The sequence below is a fragment of the Neltuma alba genome, unplaced genomic scaffold (assembly GCF_004799145.2).
Source record: "Neltuma alba isolate B1F8T4 unplaced genomic scaffold, ASM479914v2 tig00012009_pilon, whole genome shotgun sequence".
Taxonomy (NCBI): Eukaryota; Viridiplantae; Streptophyta; class Magnoliopsida; order Fabales; family Fabaceae; genus Neltuma; species Neltuma alba.
The window spans coordinates 240,312-255,245 of record NW_021636580.1 but is presented as its reverse complement, the minus strand read 5'-3'; the positions used below and the strand labels follow the sequence as shown (position 1 = coordinate 255,245).

General features: G+C 35.5%; 1 protein-coding gene across 1 annotated transcript; it reads left to right on the top strand.

Annotated features, from left to right (window-relative positions):
* Positions 1-10,620: 10,620 nt before the first annotated feature.
* On the top strand, positions 10,621-12,329 carry LOC114720959 (phospholipase A1-Ibeta2, chloroplastic-like). The gene has a single exon (XM_028906702.1). It carries the CDS (start codon positions 10,698-10,700, stop codon positions 12,300-12,302), a length of 1,605 nt encoding a protein of 534 aa, XP_028762535.1. The 5' UTR covers positions 10,621-10,697; the 3' UTR covers positions 12,303-12,329.
* Positions 12,330-14,934: the final 2,605 nt, after the last annotated feature.

The window sequence follows — 14,934 nt, the reverse complement described above, 5'->3', positions numbered from 1 at the left end:
TCTGAGATTTTAAATATGATATACAATTCTAATTTCTAAGTTTTATCCGATTAAAATTTTTATTTTACATGGTTTTCAATCTTGATCTCTCTCAATTAAAATCACGACTTCATGCATGGCCACGAGAAACGGGAGGATTGAATCTTAACCATCACGCCAGCTTCAATTGTCAAACTAAATATTTTTTTCCCAGATTCCCACTTAATATTAAACATGGAACGGTTTTCTTTTGGCCAAAAAAAAATATTAAACATGGAACGCAATGTAAAAACAAGGAAATCATCACCGCCGGTCATTTTTTACACATAAAAAAATGTGATTGTTCTAAAATAAAAATGAATATTACTCCAAATAGGAAAACTATGAATATTAATTTTTGTCCCCTTGTCCGTCCACTCAATTTTAAAAGTTGCTCTGTGGTCAGAAACTCGTCCTTAATTAGAATTATACTACAGTTCAAGGTAATTAAAAAAAATACTAATGCTGGTTATTATAAACGATGGTCAACATGGATCGCACGCAAGCAAGCAAGAAAAAGGTAGAGAAATTAATAATTTCATCTGCTTTACTCGGTTTCCTGGACCAAGGAAAGTGACAAATGTGAAACATCAGTAGATATTCTTAGTTATCAGCTGTGTGTTGCCCAAACCATTAATATGTGTAATTAATGAGAGCAAGAAAACAAGTTCGGTAAGGAACTGAATTTATAATTAATATACTACTCCCACTAAACTAAACGTCCAAGGACGTGATTAACACGGATATACTCCCTTCCAGCTTTGATAAGATCCTTGTAATTAAATTACGTCAAAATTAATTAAAAGCAATAAATATGTAAGAATTCAACATTTTTTGAGCATATCCTAACATGGGAGCAAATAAAAGAGAGAAATACTAATAATAAAATGAACGATGAAAGAGAATGAAGTGAGAAAAAAAGATAAGAGATAATGAAAAAAATTAATTAGAGGAAAAATTGGCTAAAACATATTATTGTTTGGACATTCCTAAGTATATAGGATTTATGAAAAGGATCAAACTAATTCAAATTTTGAGAGTAGGTTATTAGTGCGAATAAAATGGAAGTGTTTGTTGGCAAAAAGTACCCATTTTGACTTGGGATAATAACAAACAAGTTTAGTTTTGCCTAATTCTTATTGCGGGGGTTGAGAAGCAGGAAAATTAGGTTACACATTGTGACAAGAAATCCCTTGACCGACACATTATCTGGTTTTGATATTGAATTTTAAAACTCAAAAGACCAAGACGCATTAAAAAAACAAAAAGTCAGTGCGAACTATTGGTGTTCTCACAAAGAAACCACACAAAGCCACTACATTAATAAACAGCATTGATTTTAATTCCCCCCTAGCCAGGTTGTTGCTGAAGATTTATTAGTGCAGAATTTATCCATTCACATTGTACGGCATATCAAGTGCGTGCCGTGGGCATCCATAAAGCTGGTGGCTTTAATTTTTCAGATTAATTAGTTAATTAAGTCGAGTTTCTGTTGAACAATTTATATATTCTTTCAGTTTGGCCCCATAAAAAAGAACAATATTTATATATTGCAGTGGAAATTGTTTTTTTTGGGGGGGGGGGGTTGTTGACCTGTGTGTGTGTGTGTGTGTGTGTGTGTGTGTGGGGTGGTGGGGTTGGCGGATGAAGAAGGTCAGCACCGGCAAATGAGGAGTAAGGGACAAGCTGAATGCTATTTACGGCATATCAAGTGCGTGCCGTGGGCATCCATAAAGCTGGTGGCTTTAATTTTTCAGATTGATTAGTTAATTAAGTCGATTTCTGTTGAACAATTTATATATTCTTTCAGTTTGGCCCCATAAAAAAGAACAATATTTATATATTGCAGTGGAAATTGTTTTTTTGGGGGGGGGGGTTGACCCCTGTGTGTGTGTGTGTGTGAGGTTGGGGTGGGTTGTTGGCGGATGAAGAAGGTCAGCACCGGCAAATGAGGAGTAAGGGACAAGCTGAATGCTTGATGCACAAGGCATAGTGCCTCAGAGACAGCATATTTGTGGGAATTAGCTGGGAAGAAGGTTCAACGTTAACATCAAGGTGACACATATATATACTCGTCCGGTAAGACTTAGTACCTCATGTCCTAATTATAAGAGTTAGTTGACTAATTTGAAGAGATTAAGAAAAAATATTAAGTTAGTTATTTATAATAAATGGGTGTTCTCTTTCCTAAAATATCCTTGCTAATCAAGTGTATTGGCTAAAACTATCATTATTAAAAAGATTATCTTGGAATAAAATACATAAATATGAGAAAAAAATAGATTGAGGTCTTATATTGAGGACCAAAATAAAAGTCAAACAAGATCTTATATTAAGGACCGAAAGTATTATTTAACTAATTTGATTAAATTTAAAAGTTAGATAAGTTAGTTAATTATAAGAAATATGACATGTTTTTTCTAAAATACCATAATCATCTTTTGACATCTTTCTCCTTCTTCTACTTAATTATAGTTGGATGAGTATCCATAGAGATAATTTAGGAAAAATTGATAAGCATGAGAAATAGGTCTTATATTTAGGATCAGAATCAACTCAACAATTAGGTCCTATATTAAGAACTGGAAGAGTATATTATGGTTATATGCCATGTTTCGTTAAATTTCCGTATAAGAAAAGTCTAACTTCCCACGCACGCACACATATGTATTCATATTTGTCTCACTCTCATATCTCCTGCTTTCTAATTCACATATATACTCCTCCGGTCCTAAATATAAAACCCCTATATATATTAGTATAAGGATTTTATATTTAAAACCGAAAGAGTATATCAATTCCTATTCCTCTGTGTGTGTTTGGATCCGGGAGTTTACTGAGAGAGGGGAAAGAAAAGGAACTAAGAAGAGAGAAGAGTCAAAAGAAACGAAACAGAGAGGGGGGGCCATGAAGTTGTGCGTGTGGGGCTTGCCATCAAATTCACATGCCATGGGACTGCACCTTCCATTATCATGCCCTTTTCTTTTCTCCAGCCACCAAAACAAACAAAATCATTTTCTTAATTAACATGTTCCTAAATAACTAAATATTACTTTAATAGGAATTCTTAACTCTCACTATCCTCCTACTAATTTGTTTGACTCAACGTTTTAAATATCAAACTCTCCGTGTCTGTGAGTGTGTGTCTGGGTTTGGCTTATAAACATAAAAATATACCATCCCCAGCCCCCCTTAAAATAATATAATTGTCATTCATATTCACATACATGGATTCGAAACATTTATCAAGATGCCCCTTTATTAGGGTCCAGACTTAAAACAGATTGAGAAATGCAGAAATAAGAAAAAAAAAGTTAATATTATAATATCTAAATGTGAGCGAACTGGAGTTAATGTTAAAAATTCCATATCATGAATAATTTAACATAATACGCAATATATCATAAATTGAAAGAATTCATGAATTTGAGCTTTGGATTCTGCACTGAGCTGTGATGTTCCTTGGCTGCTCCTAAAACAAGTGCAGTTTAAGAAAAATGTGATAAGTGTGATGGATTTTGGTTTTGATGGAGATAACTGACCGCACGCAATTCGCTTTTTAGGGATAGACTCGCCCTCATTATATACTATCTCTGTTACTATTATAAGAACTTATTTGACTTTTAATTTGGTCCTAAATATAAGATTCCAATCCACTTTATGTTTCATATTTATTCTTTTTTTTTTCAAAACAGTCCTTAATTGTAGTAATTATACTTGCACATGTAAAATGTTTCATCAAATGTTAATTTTAGTTAATATACATGATTGGTAAGGTTGTTTTAGGAAAGACAAAACCTATTCATAACAAATAACTAACTTAACTAATTTTTTTTAATCTTTTCAAATTAGTCAATTAAGTCTCATATTAAAGATCGGAGGTAGTATATTCGTGTGTTTGTGTTTCATGCATGATCAATACAGTTAAATATTCGGTAACAATAAAAGGTGAAAAGCTGTATATATGCAAAGGATAAGGAATGGAGTATCATTTAATTTTAATATGTTCTCACACATATAGACACTCGTTACTGGCTCCCCATATATATAACTCGAAATTACAGTGTAATTGTGTGGAAGTTGTTAGAGCTCAAAATAAAAGGGCCAGTACACAGTGACCGATTTAATTTGTTGGGTGTCAACGACCTTCATTAAGGCTGTGGAACATGTTAAGAGGCCAGAAAGAGTAGAGAAGAGTAGTTGGCATCATTTCAAAGCAAAAATCTTTCACACACACTGATCAAAATCCAAGCAGTCACATTTAGTGGTCGGCGTCGTACTCACACGCACTTCATAAATGGGTCAATCCCTCGCCCACCCAACTTTCCCCTCCTAATTTCCCTTTCATGTGATACATATGTTTTTATTCAACGCTTCTTTCTTCCCTCGGTTGTTGTCTAGGATGGACAAAAGGTTCCATATATTTGTGCGTGTTTGTGTGCGCGCGCATAAGAACTTGATATAGATAATTAAATTAGGCGCCGCTCTTGCTTAGATCATGAAATTAATATGTGTATGTGTAATGTGTGGGTGTATTAATTATATAATATTATAATAATAATAAATATGAATGAATAGTGGAGTAGTCTAAAGCTGAAAATGGAGTGCACGCGCGTCTGCGCTGAACACTTTCGCGTTTTCCACGGCCACGTCAGGCCGGTGGTCTCCGCTTGTCACGCCCAGATTCAATATTAAATTCTAACACAGGGGACATGTACTGTTTTCTTGTCGCTATTGTCCAAAGCATTTCTTAAGCTAATATTCCATTTCATCTTCCTGTGAGATATCCTATACCATACTACGTCCTCCTTCCGTGTTGACAGTTAACTATTTTGAAAAACATTAATAGAATTATTAAATCACTTTAAATATTTATATCTATTATTTTTTCCTAAGCTAAGTTGTCTCACTTGTAAATTAATATACAATCTAATAATTTAAATAAGTATTTTAGAGCTTAGTAACATTTTTAATCAATCTCTCCAAATTCGATCAGTAATACTACCTCCGATCCTTAATATAAGACCTTATTTGACTTTTGTTTTGATCATAAATATAAGATCCAAATCCATTTTGTCTCTCATATTTATGTATTTTTTCAAGGTCGTCGTTCTAATAATAGTAGTTTTAGCCAATACACTTGATTAGCAAGAATATTTTAGGAAAAACAATACATATTTATTACAAATAATTAACTTAACTTCTTTTCTTAATCTTCTCAAATTAGTTAATTAGCTCTTATAATTAGAACCGGAGGTAGTAGTTTACACGAACTAGTGGTTACTCGTATTATTTGTAATTGTAATGGTATTTCCAAGCCTCAGGGCGTTTGTGGGAAGATGGGAGAATTTCAGGCTTACGTGCTTATACATGACGTGTTCATTAAACAATAATGATGTGTTTCTTTGTTGTTGCCGCTTGGTGTCCTTTGGTCTGGGGCCGGAGTTCGTCATTGTGAACCCACGACCAGAATTGCTGCGACGTAGACTGAGTAAAAAAAAAAAAAAAGAAGAAGAATCAATCAAATTAATCAAAATAGTCATCCCCACGCCTCCCAGGGGATTTTTTTTTCAATCGACCTATGTTGTAGTTTTTTTTTTTTAAAAAAAAGACTGCCTGGTCAAACCCTTTTTAAGGTAAGAATTTGTCTAATTAAAAAAGGTTAAGTGTTTTTCCTCTAAAAACAGATGCAGGAAATTATTAAACTAAGCGCGCGCACATATATACACATATAATCGCTCATAATTTTTTAGCTAAAAATAATCTAACAAAAGGAGGGAGGGAAAAAAGAGGAAAGAAAGCGCTGTTCTATACGGGTGAATTACGGAAAGTATGATACATATTGGTGGTCGGAAAGGTGCATGTGGATTGTGTTGGGTTGAAATGAGAAGGGAGCCCAGTGAATTGGGTAATGTGTGGTCAGTGGTGGGTGAAAGCCACGAGGGTTTCGCGTGACAATGGCCGAGCGAATACAACAAGAAGCAAGATACACACTAAGTTCAACACGCACCGTCTATATAGAGAACCGACTTTTCAAACGGTTTGAATTTTGACATATCCCTATCAATATGATATTAACGTGCATCGATACTTCTTCCATGTGTACGTATGTAAAATGTACTCCTCCAATTCTAAATATAAGACTCATTTTGTAATATAAATTACACTATAAAATGGCTTTTATATTTAGAACAGAAAAAAATATTAAATATTACTTCAAAAATTTTAATTCTTAAAATTTTTTATACGTGTTTGATATTTCTATTTCTACAGACGGCTTAAAAGAGCTAACTTGCATGACAGATAGTACCATTGGTATCAATGCATCATAGATTATTAATAATTACATGCTGCATGTTGATTTTGAAATTAGTTAGTTGGCCTTGGTTTTTCTAGAGTTGATTTTAGTGACGCCGATGAAGTAAATCTCTTAATTATGATATTTTTAGAATACTCATCAAGGAGGATCTCATAATTTGTAGCACTAGTTAATTACTATGTCTCATGGAGAATTCATGGAGGAAAGCATATTGAAGGTAGTGGCAGTGAGTCAGTGACACATTTTTTTTAAATTATATTAAAGAAGTACTACATCATCACAATCACTTAATTGGTGATTGCGATATTCGTTTGAATAGTCATCTAATTAATTCCACGATTTTGGTGCTTTCCATTCTGTTTGTTCTAGTTCTGTCTCGTGTCGTCCAAAAGGTAATTTTAACAAGCGAGTTAATTAAAAGACAATATTTACATCAAGTTTCTTATATTTATTGTGTCAGGTTCTTCAATCACGCATAACTACATGTTCTATCTTTAAAATATCATCATTTAATAACATTTAATTATAAATTCACATAAAACAAAAAAGGACATATGACTACATGTGATTGGAGAACTTGACATAGTGGATATAAATAACTTAACCTAAATTTTTTTCTTAATTAAAACCATTGAATTGGCAGCACAGTGACATAAATGCAAATGAGAAGTTGCATATCCGATTTCACTCAGCTTGTAATATCCGGTCATTAATACCCAATCACGCATCTTATCTCACTTATAATATCAGATGATAGGTATATCTTCTCCCCTCCAAGTCAAAATAATACTACCTCCGGTCCTTAATATAAGACATTGTTTGATTTTTATTGTGGTCCTAAATATAAGACCCTAATCCACTTTGTCTATCATATTTATTTATTTTTTTTAAGGTAATACTTGTATACTTTATTAGTAAGAATATTTTAGAAAGACAACACCTATCTGTTACAAATAATTAACTTAACTAATTTTTTAATCTGCTCAAATTAGTCAATTAGTTCTTATATTGAGGACCGTAGGTAGTAATAGCGAGCTCATCTTCTTCCCTTGATATTGTTTATCTTAATTAATTTGGCGGTCAACCACTGAGGACATTATGAATGGGAATAATGGGAATAATGCAGGATAGTGATCCATGCCGAAGCACGGTGGTCGTAGACTCGTAGTGGAGAACTGTGAATGGGCACTGTCAAGGTTACTTAAATCGGGGCTCACTCTTTGCCATTCACATAAATTCCGACCAAACTGGAAACAACATTGAAGTCATTCATTAAATGATGGAGATATTTTAAAAAGGCATCGCAGATTTTTAACACATTAGTTCTAAATAATTAATTTAACTTTAGGATTATATATTGCAACCGTGATTAGCAATAATAATATTTTAAATTTATTATCATGTGATGCTTTGTATGGAGTAACTCTTTTTTTTCCCATTATAATTAGGATAATTTTTCTAGGTTTTCGGCTGCACACTTTAGGCATGAAGAAGTATTAAATATTATAATATTCAGAGACGTGATCGATGAAGATCTCGAGCACCAATGATTTTGAGAGCACGTGAACCACAATTTTCTAATTTACAAGCAGCGTATATATGTGTTGGTTTTCTAATTTCTACCAAATTAATTTGAAAAACAGTGTAACTTACAAAGGACATAAGGCAAATTAAATAATAAAAGTGATAGGAATTAGGCCAAAAGTTAAGTAGCATGATAAATAAAAAAGTTTATATTAGAGGAGCTAAGTACGTCTGATCAAACTCTGATCAGAATTGAATCAGACTTCATAACACAAGATATAAAATAATTGTATAAAAAATAATAAATATTAGAAGACTAAGAGAAATAAGAGACGAGCAAATGCAGAGAAATGAAGTTGATGTTGATGAAAGAACCAGTTTTCTTTCTGGGATTATATAATATATATATATATATATATATTTATCGTGGTTTGGAGGGCATCAGGCAGGGTGGAGAGTTATAAAGGAACAGGGCAAAATGAAACTGACTTGAACAAAACAATCTAATTGATATTTTTTCTGTTCTTAATATAAGAAATATAAAACTAGTTTAGGTAGACAAAAAAACTGAATAAATTTGTTAACCATAATAAGTGTAACATATATTTATAAAATTAAATTATATATCAATTTATAAGTTAGATAAGGTGGGTTATTATAAAACAAATGTATTAAAAAAAACAAAAATTAACTCTCAGCTAATTGCTAAGGAGAGTATAATGTAAGGGGTGGGAAAGGGAATAAAACAGAAGATAGAGAGTGTGTGGGTGGTGAAGTGTGCATACAGGAGAGAAAAATAATTGGAGATGGATGTCCTACCTGGGGCATTATATTACCCTTTTTTTGGTGGGTGGATTGAGATATGAGATGGGAGAGATTCCAAATCCATCACATGCTTCTTCTTTTTCTGTGGCTGAACACGTATGCCTGTCCTCCTTTTTTTAATTCACTAAAGCTTCATTCCCTCACATGCATCTCAACTATTATTCACTCGCTTCTTCAGTTTCAACTTTGAAGTGGCTCATCTATCATGCTGCTCTTCCTCATTGGCCCCCCCTTTTTTAGTGCTCCTTTTTTTAGTTTGTAATTTCATATTGCTCACTATATATGTCCCACCCAATGCCTCGTGCCTCCAATCAGAGATCTCTGCTTCCCCCTTTGTTTAATTTTCACCCTCATTATTCAAATACTTGTTTTTTATCCCCACCCACTGTTATTCTCTATCCCTTTTTTACCCCCCTTCCTTATCATATCCGTATCCTTAAATAAATAAATTCTTTTATAATAAAACTCGTACTTCCACACTTAAAGACACGGCGTGATATACGTATACTAATAATTAATGAGATGGCACTCTCACTATATTCTCGCGTTACGCGTGCGTTCCATTATATTATACTAACAGTACGCGTATGAATATCCTTATCATCCATCGAATATAATCATCTTGTCATGTGAAAAATCTTCAATTAAGATCCCAGAAAATCGCGCACCTAATATAATTCAAGAGAAAAAATTAATATTGTTTATTATAATTTTATTTCTGCTGCCAGAAAACAGTCAACGCTGCAATTTTCCCGGCACAATATGGGAAATTTGAATTTTTCATGTTTAGTAGTAAGCTAATTAAGCTGGCGAGGTGTGTACAAAAGACGAGGACTTTCGAGTTCTTTCGGAAAGGGACAATTCAACTTTAATATATAAGTACTTGCTTGTTGAATAAGTTTATAAGGGAGCACGACTTGTAATCCAAGCATATATACGCACAGCATCACGCAAATATAGAGTTGTGTGCTATTGTAATCCCTGAGCTCAGCGGAAAGAGGGCGTATTCCAAGCGCAAGACCAAACTAACATTAAAAGTGTTTATCCTTGAGAATTTTGGAGATATGGCCTGAGGCTCAAGTATTTGACTTGAATCGCTCCAACCTTAATTCATTCAAATTTTCAAAGTTCTCAAACCAAAATTCTCTCATTGCTTTGGACTTTTCACGCACAATATGGCAGGCTTGAGCTCTTCAAAAGACGGAGTTCATAACAACATCATGCATATATGTCGAAGCGATCCCAATTCAAAAATCAAAATGCCAGTGAGTGAAAAATAACGCAACAACTTTCACATTTGTCTTTAATTTTATCGATCCCAGGAGTTTGGAAAGCAGCAACGTTGTCTGACTTAGCTTCGAAAACAATTTGAAATTTGTCCATACGCACAAGTCTGTGTCCACATCTAATTTATCCAAACACAACCAACTTATTATACGTAGCATGTTGCGATCAGTGTGACAATCTCGCATGAATATAAAAACGCTAAGAAGCTGCCTTGTGATTAACAACAGCATTAAAAAATGAAAAAAGTTAAGGACTCAATACGAGAATTACAGCTATATATGTTGACAATATAAAAAAGTTGACAATCAACAAACGCAGAGTCAAACCCCATAATTCCTAATTCCTAATCCTCATAAAATATTGAAGGCTAATTCGGTCAATCTAGCTTCAAAAAACGAGTAATCGCGTTTCCCCGTTCTCTTACTTTTCTCTCTGTCTCTGAAATTATATATTTTACACGCAGAAACGGTCCACCTCATAGCTTCTTTTACAATTCAACCCTCGCAATCGTGACTCGTAATTACAATATTAGCCAGGATTCTATACTAATGTGCGGCTATATTGGTAAATTCCACCCAGGCGAGAGGCGCTCACCGTATATATATATAGCCCCCACCATCTATCCTGTGCGTCGGTTAGGATTGAAACTCAAGCGCCTTGCACAGAATTTAACAGAGCTTCGTCTTCCTCGGCTACCAACCCTTCTTTCTACGATTCAAGCACGATGATGATGCAGATCAACTCAACGGTGCCAGCCCAAAACCTTCACATGTTTCAGGCCAGACGCGCCAGCTTCAAGTGCCATGCCTCTCCGCTCAACCCCGCTGTGATGGCCGCGCCCTCCTCCACTGACTCTCTGAAAGTGGTGACATCTGAGTCAACTAGGCTCCACCTCGCCAACCTCGACAAGCTCCTCCAGACGAAGCAACTACCATCCCCACCGCAACCATTACCGCAGCAACCTACTGAGGATAAGAAACAACCCAACAATGAAAAGAAGGCAAAGACCGTACTGGAAGGACTGAACTTGGCGAAGATGTGGCCGGAAATGAAAGCCACCGAGGAAATGTCGCCCCGACATCTCAACCGCTTGCAGCGCTTGCTGTCCATGACCCAGGAACGTTCCCCGAGGAACGTTCTGGGCAGAAGGTGGAGGGAATATCATGGCTGCGACGATTGGAAGGGTATGTTGGATCCGCTTGATGAGAATCTCCGGCGAGAGGTGGTCAGGTACGGTGAGTTCGTTCAAGCTGCTTATCATTCCTTTCACTCCAATCCGGCCATGTCAGCGGAGGAGCCACCGGCGCCCCGTCACGTAATCCTTCCCGATAGGTCGTATCGAGTGACGAAGAGCCTCTACGCCACATCCTCAGTCGGGTTGCCCAAATGGATAGACGATGTCGCTCCGGATCTCGGGTGGATGACCCAGAGATCAAGCTGGATCGGGTACGTTGCCGTTTGCGATGACCGTAGAGAGATCGCGAGGATGGGACGGAGAGACATCGTAATCTCTCTAAGAGGCACAGCAACGTGTCTTGAATGGGCGGAGAACATGAGGGCCCAGTTGAGCGACATGGACGACTCGCCATCACAAGACGAAGATAAGGCCAAGGTAGAGTGCGGGTTCCAGAGCCTGTACAAAACCAGAGGGACCCACGTACCCAGCTTAGCAGAGTCGGTGAAGGCAGAAATAAAGAGACTCATGGAAACATACGAAGGAGAGGAACTAAGCATTACAGTGACGGGACACAGCCTAGGGGCTGCCTTAGCCTTGTTGGTTGCCGATGACATAAGCACCATTGACGACGAGGTGCCACCAGTGGCTGTATTCTCATTTGGAGGGCCCAGGGTGGGGAACAAGGAGTTTGGGAATCAGATTACAGGAAAAAACGTGAAAGTTCTGAGAATAGTGAATTCGCAGGATGTGATAACGAGGATTCCGGGGATGTTTGTGAGTGAAGAGACGGAGCAGAAACTGAGAAGCTCCAAGGTAGGTGGGGTACTGGATATGTTGGAGAAGAACACACCATTGGGATATACACACGTAGGATCGGAGCTACGTGTGGACACGAAGATGTCACCTTATCTGAGACCAGATGCTGACATGGCGTGTTGTCATGACCTGGAAGCTTACCTGCATCTGGTGGATGGCTTCATGGCATCTAACTGTCCATTTAGGAGTAATGCCAAGAGGAGCCTGGTGAGGTTATTAAAAGATCAAGGCTCCAATATTAAAAAGTTGTATATTAGCAAAGCAAAAGCCATGACTGTCAATATTGAAAGACAGACATCATTCTCTATGTCTAATTGTTTACCCAGTCCTTCTTAAATGTGAATATCATCAAAACTTTTTGCATATATATATACACACACTTGCCTCATGCTTGTCTCTAATATTTAAAGATTTTTACTGCAAAAACATGAACACTGGGCTACTCCATACCATAAATGGATTCGAACAATATATATATGTATATATATTATATATAACGAAACCGAGTACGTACTGCTCAAATCCCAAAAAATAGTCGGAGTTATTTCTCCGAAAGAGCGTTAGGAGGTGAGTTTGTCAACAGCAATATATTTAATGCATATACTATGTATGCTCAGTTAACAACCTGGTTCACACGTAACAGTCCAATAAAATCGATCGGGTCCTTTACCAAAAAAAAAAATCGATCGGGTCGGTTTAATTTTATTCACATTGGCTGGGGACTTGTTCACTGCTTTAAAATGCTGACATCACATATACATAAATCCTGAGAACATTAACTTAGCCAGCCGACACATCCCCTGGGGGGTTTATTTATTGGAGATGGAGAGGCTTCAATTGATATGGCACTCTTCCTGGTGAGTGTGTGCATGTCTGCTTCGGCGGAGAAGACCAGAAACTAAGGTTTCCACTAGCTATAGCCAGAATTTTGAAGTGTAAAAACCTGGAAAGAGCGGTTGTGTTTGAACATGGAAAAGTCGACACTAACCGGTCTTTATGATGAATGCCATTCAATTTTGTACCTCGTCCTTCTTTGAAGTCCCATCTCCTCTCTCCCTCATCCTCTCTCTCTCTCTCTCTCTACATACACAAAGGTATTTTAAAGAAAAGATGCGTAGTTCATTTTGTTGATTTATACGATGTGCTGGTGCTAGTGATATTATACATGCATAAGTGACACTGAAGTATACTGCTAAAGTACTATGCATAAAGCATGATGAAACACTTATGATTTCCGCCAAACAAATCTCAGTTAATCTGGTCAAATCTTTGCTTTCTCACATGCTCATATCATCAGAGATAGATGTAATTCCTTCGGAGGTAAGGCGGTACGAAGTTAATTATATGCTCCCTCATGTCCTCATTCTCATGGTCACTAATATACCATCTTTTGTGTAATGTATTAATTTCCCCCCTCTAAATATCCTTCGCTTTGATATTCTCTAAATAACTAAACAACCTCAGTTAAGTAATGAAGTTCATTGAGGATAATTTTAAAATTTTAAAAGCATTAACTAATTTTAAATAAATTCAATCTTTAATCTATGCGAAGTTATCAATGTAATACATCGTTATAATAAAAACAGAGTTACATTGATGAAATTCTGCATGAATTGACTATTGCAACTTCCTAAAGTTAAGCAGACGCAGTGTCAAATATTTTGATTCACAGACAATGATGCATTATTAATTTGGTGTTTAAGAATAATAAATCAGACTAATGCTCATCATATGTACGTACGTACTTTTGATAATAAAACAAGAATCTGCATAAATGAGTTATCATTAATCAATATCAATACATGCGGCATTCATTGAAGCATGGGCCTAGTAGGTTTTCTGTCAAGAATCTGCCTGAGTAGGGATGCACAATCAAGGGGATACTGACTAAAATTTTCATCCTTGTTTTTAGTAATAATGTGGGAGGAAACCACTCGGAGAGCGATTCAATTTTTAAACTGCAACTTAGAGAGTGTTTGGTTTTCCCTAAAAGTGCTTTTTGAAAAAAATAAAATTTTTCTCATATACTTATTTCATATACTGTAAAATCATTTTTAAAACTATGATTTGGTTTCTATTCAAACACTTTTTTTATTAATACTATTTCCGGTCCTTAGAATCATAGCCAGTTTGACTTTTAATTTGAGCCTAAATATAAGATCTCAATTCACTTTGTCTCTCATATTTATTTATTTATTTTCAAAGTAGTCCTTGTAATAGTTGCACATGTTAAATGTTTCATCAAATAATAGTTCTAGCTAATATACATAATTAGCAATGATATTTTAGGAAAAATAATACCGATTTATTACAAATAACTAATTTAATAAACTTTCTTAATATATTCAAATTAGTTAACTAACTCTTATATTTAGAATATGAGGTAGTACAATATTTTATGTTGAGAAGTTGATTCTCGAGTTCCAGGGAAGGTGGGTGAAGAAAACCGAGACCCCAAGCTTAGTTAACAATATTTTCATTTCATTTTTATGTGAGCTCTCATAAGGAGTTGGTATAATTAAATTTTGAAGATTTACGATATGACTTTTTATTTTTTCTAATAATGACTAAAAAGTAATCAGGCAAAGAGCATATATACATTTTATATTCACAGAGAGAATCACGACGGGATTAATTAGGGAAGGGATGCTAAGTTTATTTTATTCTAAAATTAATATAATTAATAAAATAATTGTTATGTTTTGGAGATTGTGATTCAATGATTATTTAAGAATAATAATATATTGATATGTCAGTCTTATTTTTAGCACTCGTATATGTTCTACTGTCTACTTCTCTACTCATCCTTGAGGACAAGCGTCTATCGTTGGGAGATTATATTAACTGTGGAAGCTCATCTTGAAGATCAAACAACCTCGCCAACACTATATTATGCTAAAAGTAGGCACTTATTGACAACTACAATGACAAGACTGGAAGCAAAAGGGCCAAACTAAACAGGGTCTAG